Here is a 15,319-nt window from a genome sequence, read left to right as displayed (position 1 = left end):
AGAAAGGAGTCACAAGGCAATCAAATAAAAAAGGAAAATGTATTCTAGTAACAGCAGAATCAGTGTTTAAAGTAGCAAAAGGAAATATACTCTAAAACAAGCAAGTTCATTCTGTGTGTGCTGCTAATTTAGAGGCATTCATCTATCATATAAATGTGACCATCATTTTTTATTCCGAAGATTTAGGCATGCGTTTTTACATCCATACTAATCAGACAAATCCTCCTCCAAACTTTTGTCTCTCTCATCAAGTTGTCTAGTCAGAATTAAAATACCAAGAGCTTTAGCAGTTATGTCTACTGAATAAGCAAATTTAGAACACATCAGTTCTTTGACAAGGTTCTGTGCTATACAGCAGTGATTCTCAAATATTAAGCAAAAAATGCAACTTGTTAAGCTTCAAAAATTTTAGTTCAGTTAGGTCTAAGGCCAAGCACTGGAATCTAAATATTTAACAAGAAGCTCTTCCCGCAGATGATTTTAATACAGAAAGAAATGTCAATTTCTTCACAAACGACAAAATTATAGAGAACGTATGATTCTGAAGATGTTTAAGTCTGCTTCTTCACATAATCTGCTAATATAGCTTAAATAAATTACTCAAGGAAAGATGGCATACTAAATTATTTTACAGCTAATTATTTAAATGTTTTGTCTCCCTCAAGGAGTGAATAGCAAGCCAAAGTAAAAACTGAATCACTGGTCTCAATTTAAATACATATATGCCCCTGCTGTAGTTCTGTACTAATTATAAGGTACAGATTTATTCCTTAAAAACATTAAGGATTAAACATTAATTCTGTAAAATAACAAGAATTAATTAAAATATCCTTAATGTCTATTTAACTTTTTTAATTACCTAACTTACTTTTCAAATTTTAATAATAAAATATATGGTATTTAAGTACTTTTTTAAAAAGGTATTTACCCAGACATATGGATTTAACTTTATTATATTAGGTCAGTGAAACTCAGAATTTATGTATTAGTGGAAGTTGAACTTCTGGTATCGCCTAGACTGAAGGTTCCCCTCCATATCGGAAGCTGCCCTCTTCATCAAATACACAATGAGTAAACGAGAAATCACAAGCAGAAATGGAGGAAGCAGATACTCACTAGCTAGGCTGGTCAACCTAATTAACCCTAGTAGGCAGTGGGACAGCAGTTGTGTTAACCAGACAAAGAACTCTTCTGGAAGACTGGACTAGACCCTAGATAAACACTAAATTTTTTTCTAGATTAACTTCGAATAAATCTTATTTGCATTAGTAAAATTATCCCACCATCATAGTTATTTTGTTCAACTATATTTTCCATAATCTTTCAAAGTGTATATAAAGATGTCTTAGGAGATATAAAGGCCACAAAGTTAATGTGAAATTCAGATAAAATTTAGTAACCTAGTCAATAAAAGTCTGTCAACAACATTCAACATATAACTACTATGTATGTCATAGGATGTGATAATGAAAGTATCATAGTTCACAATATATCATTTTTACATGAATTAAATTCAATAAATCACATCAACATTATTCAATGCCATTATAAATTTTTAAAAATTAACATTCAAATAAGAAAATCCAATTTTTAAGGATATATATACACAATATATGGTTATATTTTCATTTGATAGGGAAAGCACATAAATGTATTCAAAGCTGCCTACACCATAATTTAAAAACCTCAATTCTTGTATTTTTCAATTCTTTTCAGTGTCACATAAAATAAAGGGTTATCAAAGCCGTGACTGTACTGTTGACTATTACCTTTTTCCTTCACAGTTTCCAATCATGTAAAAGGCCATCTGAACCCATATACTTAGAAAAAAGTGTGAACCAAAAAATAAAGGGCAGAAAAGTACAGAGCTAAAAGAGGACATGAGGTGTCACAGTAAATAAATCAACATTTGGATTGAAACGTTACGTTGGTCTGAAAGAATGATGCTTAGAAACATACAGTATTATATACAGGGACTTTAGAGAGGATCTAATCTTCTAGGAGAAGGAAACAAGTTGTTCAGAATCAAGATGGTAGACTAAGTTAATGTATTTGCTTCCCATCCATCCTGAGATGCAAGTAAAATAAAAAGCATAGAACTACAAAAAAGAATAAAGTGTTTTTTCAACAGCAGAAAAAATGAAGGTGTAGGTGGGAATTCATCAAGGGGTGCTTTCTGCAAGACAGAAAGCAGATGAAACAGAGAAAAGAAAGCCACTGCCCATTATATGCTAACAAAGAAGTAGTACAGTAGAGTTTGCAGCCAGCTATGCATTAGAAGTCCAGAGCTGCAGGTATTAAGAGGATAAAAATGAGAAATGGGATGGAAAACAGAAAATTACTGAAGATTTCTGAAACAATTGTACCAATGATCCCCCACCCAGTGGGCCAGGGAGTCAGAGAGCACAGGCAATTTCCCTAATGAAAGAATATTTTGGAGAGAGCTGAGGCTACTGATGCAGGGAGAAGTAAAAGGGAGCATAGGAAGCAGAGGGTGATGGGGCAAAAAGAGGAAGAGGGAGAAGAAGGAAAGGGAATATGTTCTCATGTTTCTTAGAATTCAGCGTTTTTGTTCTGTTTTTTGTTTTTTTTTTTTTTGAGACAGGGTATTGCTCTGTTGCCCAGGCTGGAGTGCAGTGGTACAATCATGGCTCACTGCAGCCTAGACTTCCTGGGCTCAAGTTATCCTCCCACCTTAACCTCCCAAGTAGCTGGGACTATAGATGTGTGCCACCACACCTGGCTGACTTTTTGTAATTTTTATAGAGACAGAGTTTCACCATGTTGCCCAGGCTGAAGAATTCAAATTTTAAAACAGATACTAAAACCTGTATGCCAGAAAACAATGGAGAAATGCAATGAAAGTCATCAGAGAAAAAGCTAATCAACCTATAATTATATAACCAGCCAAACTATCAATCAAGCATGAAGACAGAAGACATTTTTTAATATGTAAGGACTTAAATAGTATACTTTCCTTTTGTGGGAAAGTTATTAAAGTTACTGAAGTTTTATGGGAATTCAGCAAAACTGACTGGTAAAGTATTAAAACAAAAACAAAAACCAAAAAAAAAACAAGAAGCCTGGGATTCCAAGAAACAGTTCCTAACACAGGCGAGCAAGGAACGAAAGTCCCAGGGTAATAGCTATGCCCCAATTCTAGACAGCAACTGGTACAGGTTAGGGACAAATACCTCTTAAAAGAGGCCTCCTGGAAAGAAGACAATTTCACACAACGGAAGGAAAGGAAATCAGAACACTCGAAATGATGAAGGTACAATATTCACTTATCAAAAAGGAAAAAAATTATGTTTTAAATATTAAGCCAACTAAAATGTGTATAATTTCATTAAATAATGGAGTATAATTTTAAAAAATCTATTTGGCCATGATGCTAGAATTATTCTCCTTCAAGTGCCCAGAACTTGGATACTAGATCCAAAAATGAAAGGAAAACAAAAAAATCCAAGCATACTATGCTTTGTGTAAGGGGAACAATACGAGCATAATCATAACAAACACCAGTACTGTTTACTGGTGTTTAGCTTGGAAAGCCAGCCTAGGAGAAAGGATAGATTTCATTGTGGTTGTCAAACAGAATGTACATACTAATACCCTGAATAAGATAAAAATAATAGTATAGCTATCAGAAGAGAATAGATGGAAGAACTGATGGAGCAAAGGAGAGGGAGGCTAACTCCTTTATTTCAAGTAGAAGGGAATTCAGATACTGATTAAAGTAGAGAGAACCAGAAATAGAAGTACAGTATAACTATTTTATATAAACAAATAGGTTTAGTGCAGTGGCTCGTGCCTGTAATCCTATCACTTTGGGAGGGCAATGTGGGTGGATCACTTGAGGCCAGGAGTTCAAGACCAGCCTGGCCAAAACAGCAAAACCCTGTCTCTACTAAACATACAAAAATTAGTAGGGCATGGTGGCACACACCTGTAATTCCAGCTACTCAGGAGGCTGGGACTCAAGAACAACTTGAACCCAGAAGGAGGAGATTGCAGTGAGCCGAGATCCCTCACGCCAATACACTACAGCCTGGGCAACACAGGAGACTCTGTCTCAACAAAAAGAAGAAGAAGAAGAAAGAAATAGAAGAAATTTAAAAATGTGGAACAATCAATAGTTTAAAAAAGGGGAAGGGAAAGGTTCCTACGTGTACTTTTGTATTTCACAGGATCACTAGATATTCCCTGTTTTTTATTAACATAACCACCAGAAGAAATAAAACCAAATAGTGAAAAATAGCAGTCTGGAAGACTGGGAGTAGAAGTGGGGAAAGGGAAAGGAGAGAAGCTATTTTCCATTCCAAACTCTTTTGGACTACTTATCACACCATTTATGTGTATTAACTGGAATGAAAGCAAAACAGAACAATCTTTATTTTTAGCTTTATGAAATAAAATAGACATTAGCAAATTAATCCAGAGGCTAAATAATTTGTCTGCTTTCACAACTGTGGTTAATTGGAAGAATCAGGCCTAAAACCTAAATCTCAAAAAATTTCAAGATAGTGCTGAATTCTCAGAAAGAATTCTTTTTTTTTTTTGAGACGGAGTCTCGCTCTGTCACCCAGGCTGGAGTGCTGTGGCCGGATCTCAGCTCACTGCAAGCTCCGCCTCCCGGGTTCACGCCATTCTCCTGCCTCAGCCTCCCGGGTAGCTGGGACTACAGGCACCGCCACCTTGCCCGGCTAGTTTTTTTTTTTTGTAGTTTTTAGTAGAGACAGGGTTTCACCATATTAGCCAGGATGGTCTCAATCTCCTGACCTCGTGATCCGCCCGTCTCGGCCTCCCAAAGTGCTGGGATTACAGGCTTGAGCCACCGCACCCGGCCTCAGAAAGAATTCTTAAGGAGAGAATGATTTTAAAAGTTAGGTACTATCCATTTCTATCCAAATAATGTACCTTTATTTATTCTGGAGCACATATTTGTTTCTCAATTAAAGAAAGCATAGTATGTTCTAAAATCGTTAATGGAAACGAAATGCAAATTAAAAATTTAGTAACATCAGATACATTTAGTGGGAAAATAATTTACAAAGGATACTAAATTGGCACTTCAGTAAAACACTACAGCCCAAAGCAAACAATTAAACCAAGGAAAAAAACTCTTCAAAGGAAATACCTGAAAAGAGAAACACCTTGAAAGGGACAGATGGATAAGCAGATGCTATTTAAATCGAGTTAACACTTGTACATTTCCCCATCTTGAAAGAAGTTCCTACTATAATATTTTTTAATCTTATTATTGAGCATATACTGTACTTGATTTCTTGAGTTAATAAAAACTAAACAATTTTTCTCTGACAGCATGATTTTAAATGTTATGCTTTATTTAGTGGTATGCTAGTAAATATGTAACAATGATTCTCTGGGGAAAAAGCCTTAATTTGTACCCTTTTTTAAAAAGAATGGTCTGACCACTCCTACCATGGCTACCAATGTGATGCCACTGAAGGCACAGTTGGAAAGTGTGCACAATTGGATCTTGGAATATATATTTCCCAACATGATCTTGAGGCCATTTACTATTAGTAGGAAGGCATTTCTAAACTCAGAGTAAAAGATATTCAGTTATCCTGAATCCTGTTAAAGATGTTTTTTAATGGACAGCTTTTTAGGCATCTAATATCTGATGTGAGATTTTCTTGAAAAATACCCCAAATTACCACGTAATTAGAAAACCATATGCCAACAGTAAATTCATATTATTACTAAAGATCATGTCTGGTTTTTTGTTTGTTTGTTTGTTTTGAGACAGAGTCTCGCTCTGTCACCCAGGCTGGAGTGCAGTGGTGTAAACTCAGCTCACTGCAACCTCCGCCTCCCAGGTTCAAGTGATTCTCCTGAGTAGCTGGGATTATAGGCATGTGCCACCATGCCCTGCTAATTTTTATATTTTTAGTACAGACGGAGTTTCACCATGTTGGTCAGGCTGGTCTTGAACTACTGATCTCGTGATCTGCCCAACTTGGCCTCCCAAAGTGTTGGGATTACAGGCATGAGCCACCGTGCCCAGCCGATGATGCCTTTTTAAAAAATTGTCCATCATACCACTTCCATTAATGCAGAAAATCAAAAGTTAAGCATATTTGAAGGCAAAGGAAAAGATATCTTTCTGAGAATAAATGTTTTGATATTTAAAATTCAAACTAGAACCAGATGTATTTACTAATTTAATATCCCTAGAGTAGTAGCAAAATTAAGCAAAGAATATTACATTATCGTTAAAGACAAAACAATGAAGAGTTTCCAGAAAGGAAGAAATATGAACAAATTGATCATTCCAGATCTTCTATTTACTTCTAACATAAAAGACAACCATTTGTTAGTATAAATATTTAGATGAATTGGGTACCTTTAGTGATGAACACATGTGAAGACATTTTAAAAACTCATTGTCATTTACATGTCTCCCCAATGGATGGTAAATCAATAAACTATCCTCATTAAAATGAATACACAATTAACATTTATTTATAAAGGAAGAAAATGTTAGCTGTTATTTCCAGAAACAGACCAGTACTGGGTGGTTAGGCAGTAAGTTCACAGTAAAACGTTACTGAGTTCCATTTGGCAGTCGTGAAGAATAACAAGATATGTCCAAGCTGCTCAACAACTTATTCTACTTATATTCATGTCAGTGGTGAATGAATGTTTAATGTTTTTTAAAATTCTTCTGGTTTAAATTTTCTAGCTAATATAAAATCTTGTTTAAAAAACAAAGCTTGTTTATAAATTCACATTAGAATAGTGTCATAAATGCATAGAAAAAGAGAATCTAAAGAATACTTGCCAAAATGTTAACAGTGATGATTTTTATTTTTATTTTGTAAGACAGAGTCTTGCTCTGTCGCCCAGGCTGGAGTGCAGGCTCACTGCAACCTCTGCCTCCCAGCTTCAAGCAATTCTCCTGCCTCAGCCTCCCAAGTAGCTGGAATTACAGGTGCCCACCACCACGCTCAGCTAAAACGACAATGATCTTTTAACAAGATAAAGGTGATTTTTGTCCCCTTCTCTATACTTGGCTATATTTTCTAATTGTCAGAAAAAAATTATTAGAAAGAAGAGAAACTTACACATTTAAAATATTGAAAATTGGCATGATTTCCAAGGGTACTAACTTAGAGATAAAATTGTACTTACATATTAATCAGACTTCATTGGCATTAGCTAGTATCTGACAGTTAGCAACTGTAAGCACTGCAACTCAAGCTATAATAATGATTCAAATATGCCTTACAATGAATGCCTTTCAAAAATAGCATTTTCAAATGGCTATATAATGCAAAGTCATAAGGATGAAACCTAATATCAAGTTTAAAACACAGGCATAAATATAACAAGAAAAAAAGTAAAAAAAGTGTCATTACACAATGAAACTAATACTATAAAGAATTTTAAAATTGTAACAAGGGAAGAAAGGAGAATAAAAGACCAAACTAACATTTATTAACACTACCCACTTTTTGCCAAGTACCCTGCCAGACAACTTTTCTACATACTATTTTCATTCATTTTATGACAGTCCTATGGGAAAAATGGATTATGCTCATTTCGCAGAAGGGAAGAGGCTCAGAGAGATTGAGCAACTTGCCAGGATCTCATAGCAAGTAAATTACAAACCTAAAGTTCAAATATATTTCTAACTCTACAGCCCATCTATGCACATCGTCAAGCACTCAGACCTCTAGAAACAATAAAAGATAAACATTCCTCATGGGAATTTGCCTTTTTATTATTCTAATTGAAGATAATATATTTAGCAGGGAAGCTGAACATTTTGGGTAACGGGAAAATATTTGTTATTTCTATCAATAGTATTTAGCTTGCTGTTAATTCCTGTAGCCAGAAGAGAGTCTGCCTTCTCAGCTAGAGCACAGAAAAATGCAGATGAATAGGTATTTTAATCTGGAGGCAAGGTGAGGGGAAATTTTTTTTTTTTTTTTTTGAGACAAGGTCTCCCTCTGCTGCCCAGGCTGGAGTGCAGTGGCATGATCTTGGCTCACTGAAGCCTCTGCCTCCTGGGCTCAAGCAGTCCTCCTGCCTTAGCCTCCCAATAGGCTAATCTTTTAATTTTTTGTAGAGACAAGGTTCACTATGTTGCCCAGGCTGTTCTCCGACTCCTGGGCTCAAGAGTTCTTCCTGCCTCGGCCTCCCAAAGTGTTGGGATTACCGGTGTGAGCCACCACAGCCAGTAAGGAAAGTAATCAATTCTCTCACTCATCTAACCTTGGAGATAAGAGGTGTTTAAAGTGAACATTATTCGGGTTATTGTGGTTTTCCAAATCCTACAGGTTTCCACTGCTACCACAATCTGTGAAAATGACAGAGTATTTTCCCTGGAGTCCATCAAAACCATCATTATCTATTAATCTGTACTGTTCTCATGTCCTGTGAGCAGAGAACAAAATTTCATTGGATAGATCATAACTTTTCTGGAACAAATGGAACTTTTCACTGGGCAATGGTGGTCAGCAATTGCACATCATGACAATCTTTGACTAAGAAAACATTCAGATTAGCCAGGCATGGTGGCCCGCACCTGTAGTCCCAGCTACTTGGGAGGCTGAGGCAGGAGAATCACTTGAACCTCAAGGTGGAGGCTGCAGTGAGCCAAGACTGCACTACTGCACTCCAGCCTGGGCGACAGAGCAAGACTTCGCTGGAGGGGAGGGGAGTCCTTTTGGCAGGGAACTAACAGAAACTAAACACTCAGTGAAACTAAGGGTGGAGCTTTTAAGCTAAAAGTGTTCAATCTTAGGTAACTTTCAGGGTTAGGGGGTGAGAGAGTCACCTCTATCCCAGAAAATCTCCAAATTTTTGCACTATTGGCCAATATTTGCACTATTTGATAGAGTGGCCCTTAGTTTCTCAGCTTCCATCGACTCTAACATACTCCATTGTTCCCGAACACTACCAAAACCAAAGACAGGGCATGGGGCCCAAACCAGAACCACTACTTAACTCATATCTGTAAGTAGGATGGCTTGTTCTGCTTAAGCAGACTGATTTGCAGTTAAATGTGATAAGCTTTGTCTGAAGCTTCTTTGAGGGATAAAGAAGTCCAGAATTGGCCCTTTACCCTATTTGGGTCCAAGAATAACCTTAAACCAAGAAATCATTTTCAACTTAAAACATTCAAATAAAAATGGTAGCTTAACGTAATGCCATACTTCATCTAGAAAAATAATAGATTTAATGCCTCTGCCTCTTCTCTTTGCTTAAAAGAAAACAATCCAGTTGAATTTTTAAAACAATTTCAGGATTTCAGAAAATATACAAAGCCACAGTATAATCACTCTATTGATTCTAAAATTTACCATAGTCAATAATTTACTATTTTTGCTTGAAGATTATGCTGTTAGTTCATTCTTGAATAACAATATACTGTTGTTAGGACCATTTTTCTTTTTTCTTTTTCTTTTTTTTTTGAGACAGGTCTCACTCTGTCACCCAAGCTAGAGCACAGTAGCATGATTACAACTCACTGGAGCCTCCACCTCCCACACTCAAGCCATCCTCCTACCTCAGCATCCCAAGTAGCCAAGACTAAAGGTACACGCCACCATGCCCAGTTAATTTTTGTATTTTTTGTAGAGATTGGGTTTCACCATGTTGCACAGACTAGTCTCGAACTCCCAGGCTCAAGTGGTCCTCCCATCTTGGCCTCCCAAAGTGCTGGGATTACAGGTGTGAGCCAATGCACCCAGCCCACTTTTCTTTTTTCTTAGATGTAAACTATTATTTTCTTTTTATATGGTTATGCCTTGTATTTATAGTTGAATTTATTTATACACTGTATAAAACTTTATTTCCTTTATAGAAAAATCTATGTTAGATGACATAAAAATCCAAAATTGCATATGAAGACTCAGTTAAAGTCATACAAAATGTCATAATAGATAGATGAGTGATCTAGTTAGATCAGGAGTCTATTTCTCTCAATGTCACCAGAATATGTCTTATGAAAAAACAGGATTTCCTCTAGGATGTCAGCCTAGAAGGTGACCTTGGAAGGTGAGACATTTACCCCAAACATATCTAACATATAATCTCTCTTAATCCTATTCCATTTATGTACAAAATTCCTACCCATCACCTCAAAGCAATACATGACACAGATATTAAAACATAAAACTGTGTGTGTGTGTGTGTCAGCAAGCATGTGCATGTGTTTGTTCTTGGGGATTGCTTTTGGCTAGAAGCATGGAGATTTATACTGACAAGGTGAATTCAAATTAATTTAACAATTATTTAGTATAAACTATATAAAAAACACTTCTATAGAAATTCATTGATACAAAAATTAACTATATTTACAGATTGCCTTTTTCAGTTCAAAGACAGCATTTGGGAATACAGTATCATCCCTGGGTAAGCTTCTAAAATTCTCTGGCCCAGATCCATGATGACAATCTCTTTAAAATAGTGTTCCATTAATTTTTCTTAGCAACACCTTCCCTCAACTTCGCCAACTGGTTCTTTGAAGCAGTTTCTGATGGGGAAAAGACTAAAGGATGAGGAAAATTACCTTTTTTCCCCCCCATTCCAAGCAGGGAGAGGGTGGCTGGGGGCAGCTGTGTAGGTTCCAGATTAACCCATTTAAGCCTAGCATTACATTATTGGAACGCTAAGCTGGTGGGAGTTATTTATATCACACTGCTCAAAGTCATCTCCAAGGTCTGATTTTTCACACAAAATAATTTGTAACCTCCAGCATAAATGTGTTAAACACTTTATTCTTGTGTTCAGCTATATCGTATCATAAGATAAAAAGGTTGACAAAATTTCTTCCTAATTTTTTGTATAAAACTATTGCATTCATGTTTTAACAGTTTTATTATTTCTGGATATACTAATAAGAGTATGTTCATCCCACCATATCTTTAGTCTTTGCAGTCCTCATCTGAAGAATCCAACATTTCAGCTTCTTTATACCCAAATGTCCTTGCTGTATCTTTTTTTTTTTTAACGTTTCATCAACCGACTGTCCAAAATGTAGATGTGCTATGACTACGTGCCAGGATAGAACAATGCTCCAGTTTTACTTTTACTCTCTTGGCTCAAAAACAGCCAGTAATTTCTTGGTCCTTTCTAACTGGAAAAGTCATTAATTATGTTGACTCTACGAAAATTATTTCTATTAGAGATTATTTCTATTTAAGTCTGTATTGTCAGTTTCAGGGTTTTGCCTTGGCTTTGGTGGAAAAAGAGTTACAGTTATTTTGGTTAAAAATAAAATAAATTAAAATTTCAAACAATTTGGCTAAGTTATAATTTCTTGTAAATGGATTTATAATAATGGAAAAAGAAACATGCACTCCAGGAAGTTGGTTTAAGCAAGTAAACCTCAAACTAAATTCTAAAATATACTTTAGTAAGCAAACATAAAACAATTTTTGAAAATTTTTATACTTACAGGCAAATGAGTAAACACTTGAAAGATGCTTCTCAAAAAATTTATAAGGTCCATTAAATAACCACTAGCTCTTCCATCTGGCTCAGACATTGTCCAGTCATAATCAGCAAGCTGAACAAATTCATCAATTTTTTGATTCAGTTTGGTATATATTTCTCCTTCTGCTGCATGTCGAGCATCCTGACAAGGGACAAAATAACAACAAAATATAAGAAACAGATAATAAAACAAGTGTTCTTACAATTCTAGATATTATTTTACATTTACCTTTGGTTACATATTTTAGTCATTTATTCAAAGTCCAGGAAAACTGTTGTTGTTGTTGTTGTTGTTGTTTTCTGGCAGTACTCTATTTATTTGACTGGATATCACATCTTTTCTTAGTTCCTTTCCAATCTATCACCTTTTTTGTCTTTATGTGATAGAATACTTTATGAGATATTAATTCCTGACTTGTTCTTACAACTCTAAGAGGACCCTTAGAAGAAACAGAAGTGGAAAAATGGAAGTTGCCAAGAACACAGAAGACCACCTCTATCTAACCTCTGATTCACTGAGAGCAATTAAGTTGGACTATCACAGAAGAAATGGAGTATCTGCCAGTGCTTTGAGTTTAAGAACAGGTGGAGGCAGAAGAGAAGGAGATGGAGATAGTTAATTTCTCTGAGGAGAAAGAAACAACAGGAGTGATGCCAGCAAAAATAGCAGAGGAAGGATCTCCGAACATTTTCTCATTCATAAAAGTAACCAGAAAACTTATCAAAAATTATAAAAATCAACCTTTTCAGAACTCTGAAAATTACCTCAAAACTTGCAGAAATATAGACATCATTTATTCAAGAAAAACAGCTGAATATTGGTAGAAAAATTAGCTTTGTAGCATTTTAAGGTGCCCTATTTCCATTATTCTTCCTCTGTTCCAGCTCTACAGTACTTTCGAAAGACAACATTCTAAAACTCTGGTGGAAATCTACAGCTTGCCAGCCATCAAAGCAGACAGAACAGAACTGCAGAACCTTCAAAGCCACATTCTCAGAGAATTATCATTATTTGACCTATCTGGTGGTTCCCTGGAAGACTCCATGCCTGTTTACAGGGATGTCTTTATTTGACCTGAATCAGCACTGCCTAGTACAAAAAGCCTTTTCCCCAGGGGGCAGTTATCAAAAACAATAAGAGGCAATAAGTTTAACATGGAGGATGCCTGAGATGGTAGGTAATAGCTGGGACAAACAATAGGTCAACCAAAGGGCTTAAAAGGAAAAATTGGGAAATAAAATGTCCACAGATGACTTTGAAAAGCTCTAACAGATTCCTGGGAATCTAAAAGGCCACATACATAAATAGGGCTGTGTACACACTTGGGAAAGACCTAAGAAGGCTCTAAGCTCTCATGTATGGCTGACCTTGAAGCTCTGTGCAAGACAGAAATAATACAAGGTAGCGACAGGAGAAAAGGAAATTCTAGGCAGCAGTTTTATGTGACTAGCCAAAGGAAACTGTTGAAATAGCTGCAGAAGCTATGGGCTGATAAGACCCTGGAAAACAGGGTGTAAACCATGCTAAGACTGACTAGACTCAACATGGTGCTAGATGTAACCTGTTTCACCCAGGACTCAATGTACACTCATAACATACTCAATCACATACCCATCAGTGCCATGACAGTTTTAGGAACACTCATATTTGATGTAAAAATGGGTGGCACCACAGTTCCAAAAAAAATTCCATCTTTTTCCAGGAATCATCATGAATATTTCATCCCTTGGTTAAAGAAACTCATAAAGGTAGCAGCCCCACTCCCCTTTGCGCATGACTCACTCACTCACTCTCTCTCAAGTGTGCCTGCACTCCCCTTTCTTGAATGTGTATTTTGTTTTGCAATTAAGTCTCCATACTTTTACTATTTTCTGATTCATCCTTGAATTCCTTCTCACAACAGTGTCAAGAGCCTGGACACTGGCTGGGATTGAGATCCCAGCAGCATTTGGGGACCTCCCCCAGCCCACTGGTATCATGTGCAAGCAGGAAGTAAAAGCCAAAGCAGAATTATTAACTTCCTATCTCAGTGTTTAAGACATACCCCAACATGTACACAGAGCCCTTTGGCAAAGACTAGGGGACTCACAGGTTCCAGGCTTTTAAGCAAATCTGTATCCAATCACTAGCTGACCACTAAGCTAACCAAGCAAAGACTTCAATGGCCACATATGACAAAGAACACAGACTTACAGATTTAATTCAGAAAGGTCACAAAACAAACAACAAATGGGAGAAACAACAAACCATTGGGAGAGGAGAGAACTTCCAAAGTTGCCATCTTACATTATTTTAAATGTCCAGTTATCAACAAAAAATGACAAGTTATGCAAAGAAACAAAATATGACCCATACACAGGAAAAAAAGCAACCAACAGAAACTGTGAGGCAGCTCAGATGTTGAACTTATAGGACAAAAATTTAAGAACAAAAGGAAACCATATCTAAAGAACTAAAAGAAAATTATGAGAATACATCAACAAATAGGGAATATAAATATAAATTATTAAAAGTACAATAAGTGACGCCTGTAATCCCAGCACTTTGGGAGACCGAGGCAGGTGGATTACCTGAGGTCAAGATTTCGAGACCAGCCTAGCCAACATGGTGAAACCCCATCTCTACTAAAAATACAAAAAATTAGCCAGACGTGGCAGTGGGTGCCTGTAATCCCAGCTACTCGGGAGGCTGAGGCAGAAGAATCACTTGAACCTGGGAGGCGGAGGTTACAGTGAGCCAAGATGGTGCCACTGCACTGCAGCCTGGGTGACAGAGTGAGACTTCATCTCAAAAAAAGAAAAAAAAAAGTACAATAAGTGAAGTGAAAAAAAAATCACTAGGCCAGGCACAGTGGCTCACGCCTGTAATCCCAGCACTTTGGGAGGCTGAGGAGGGTGGATCACGAGGTCAGGAGATGGAGACCATTCTGGCTAATACGGTGAAACCCCATCTCTACTAAAAATACAAAAAAATTAGCCAGGTGTGTGCCTGTAGTCCCAGCTACTCGGGAGGCTGAGACAGGAGAATGGCGTGAACCCAGGAGGTGGAGCTTGCAGTGAGACGAGATTGCGCCACTTCACTCCAGCCTGGGCACTAGAGCTAGACTCCGTCTCAAAAAAAAAAGAAAAAGAAAAAAGAAAAAAAAATCACTAAAGGAGTTCAACAGCAGATTTGAGCAGGCAGAAAAATCAGAAGACTTGATTCACAATATAAATAAACTGGACCTAACAGACATCTATTGAACACTCCACTCAACAAGAGCAGACCACATATTATTCTGAGGTGTATAATCAAAATGTACCATTTCCACATTTTAACACTTCTTTGGCTTCCTCTCCAATTTTCACATTAACCACTTACTACTCACTGCCATGGTGGGCTGGGGAAAACCAACTACTGACAGACATCTTTCTCTCTGCATGCCTGGTTTCTAAGTAGGATTAGAACAAGAATTCCAAGATTATTTCTTCTCTCCCCATTCAGTGGTCCAACATAAAGCTGACATTAAGGAGAGGCACTGAGTTCAACACAGCCTCCCCTCAAATACAGAAAAAAGGTAAAATAAACATTTACTTTAGATAATACAGATATTTAAGATAAGTTAATGTTAATGATAATGAATTGAAATTTTAATGAAGCACTATTAAATATGGTAGTAGCAAGATGAGCTCTGACTCAAAATAGTTACTTATACAGTCATCCTCTGGTAAGAGACCGGCTCCAGGATCTCCCTTGGATACCAAAATCTGCAGATGCTGAAGTCCTTTATGTAAAATGGTGTGGTATTTGCATATAATCTACACACATCCTCCTGTATACTTTAAATCATCTCTTGATTACTTA

General features: G+C 36.7%; 1 protein-coding gene across 10 annotated transcripts in view; it reads right to left on the bottom strand.

Moving 5' to 3' along the window:
* The window catches only part of EXOC6 (exocyst complex component 6), a 218,798-nt gene that overhangs the window by 75,608 nt on the left and 127,871 nt on the right, over positions 1–15,319 (bottom strand). For all 10 annotated transcript variants that reach the window (XM_033224564.1, XM_033224621.1, XM_033224613.1 and 7 more), the window contains one exon: positions 11,438–11,617. In XM_033224564.1, coding sequence (XP_033080455.1) covers positions 11,438–11,617 — 180 coding nt within the window. The remainder of the gene's footprint in view (positions 1–11,437; positions 11,618–15,319) is intronic.

The sequence above is a fragment of the Trachypithecus francoisi genome, unplaced genomic scaffold (genome assembly GCF_009764315.1).
Source record: "Trachypithecus francoisi isolate TF-2019V2 unplaced genomic scaffold, Tfra_2.0 Contig01436, whole genome shotgun sequence".
Taxonomy (NCBI): domain Eukaryota; kingdom Metazoa; phylum Chordata; class Mammalia; order Primates; family Cercopithecidae; genus Trachypithecus; species Trachypithecus francoisi.
This window is presented reverse-complemented; position numbering and strand designations above follow the sequence as displayed.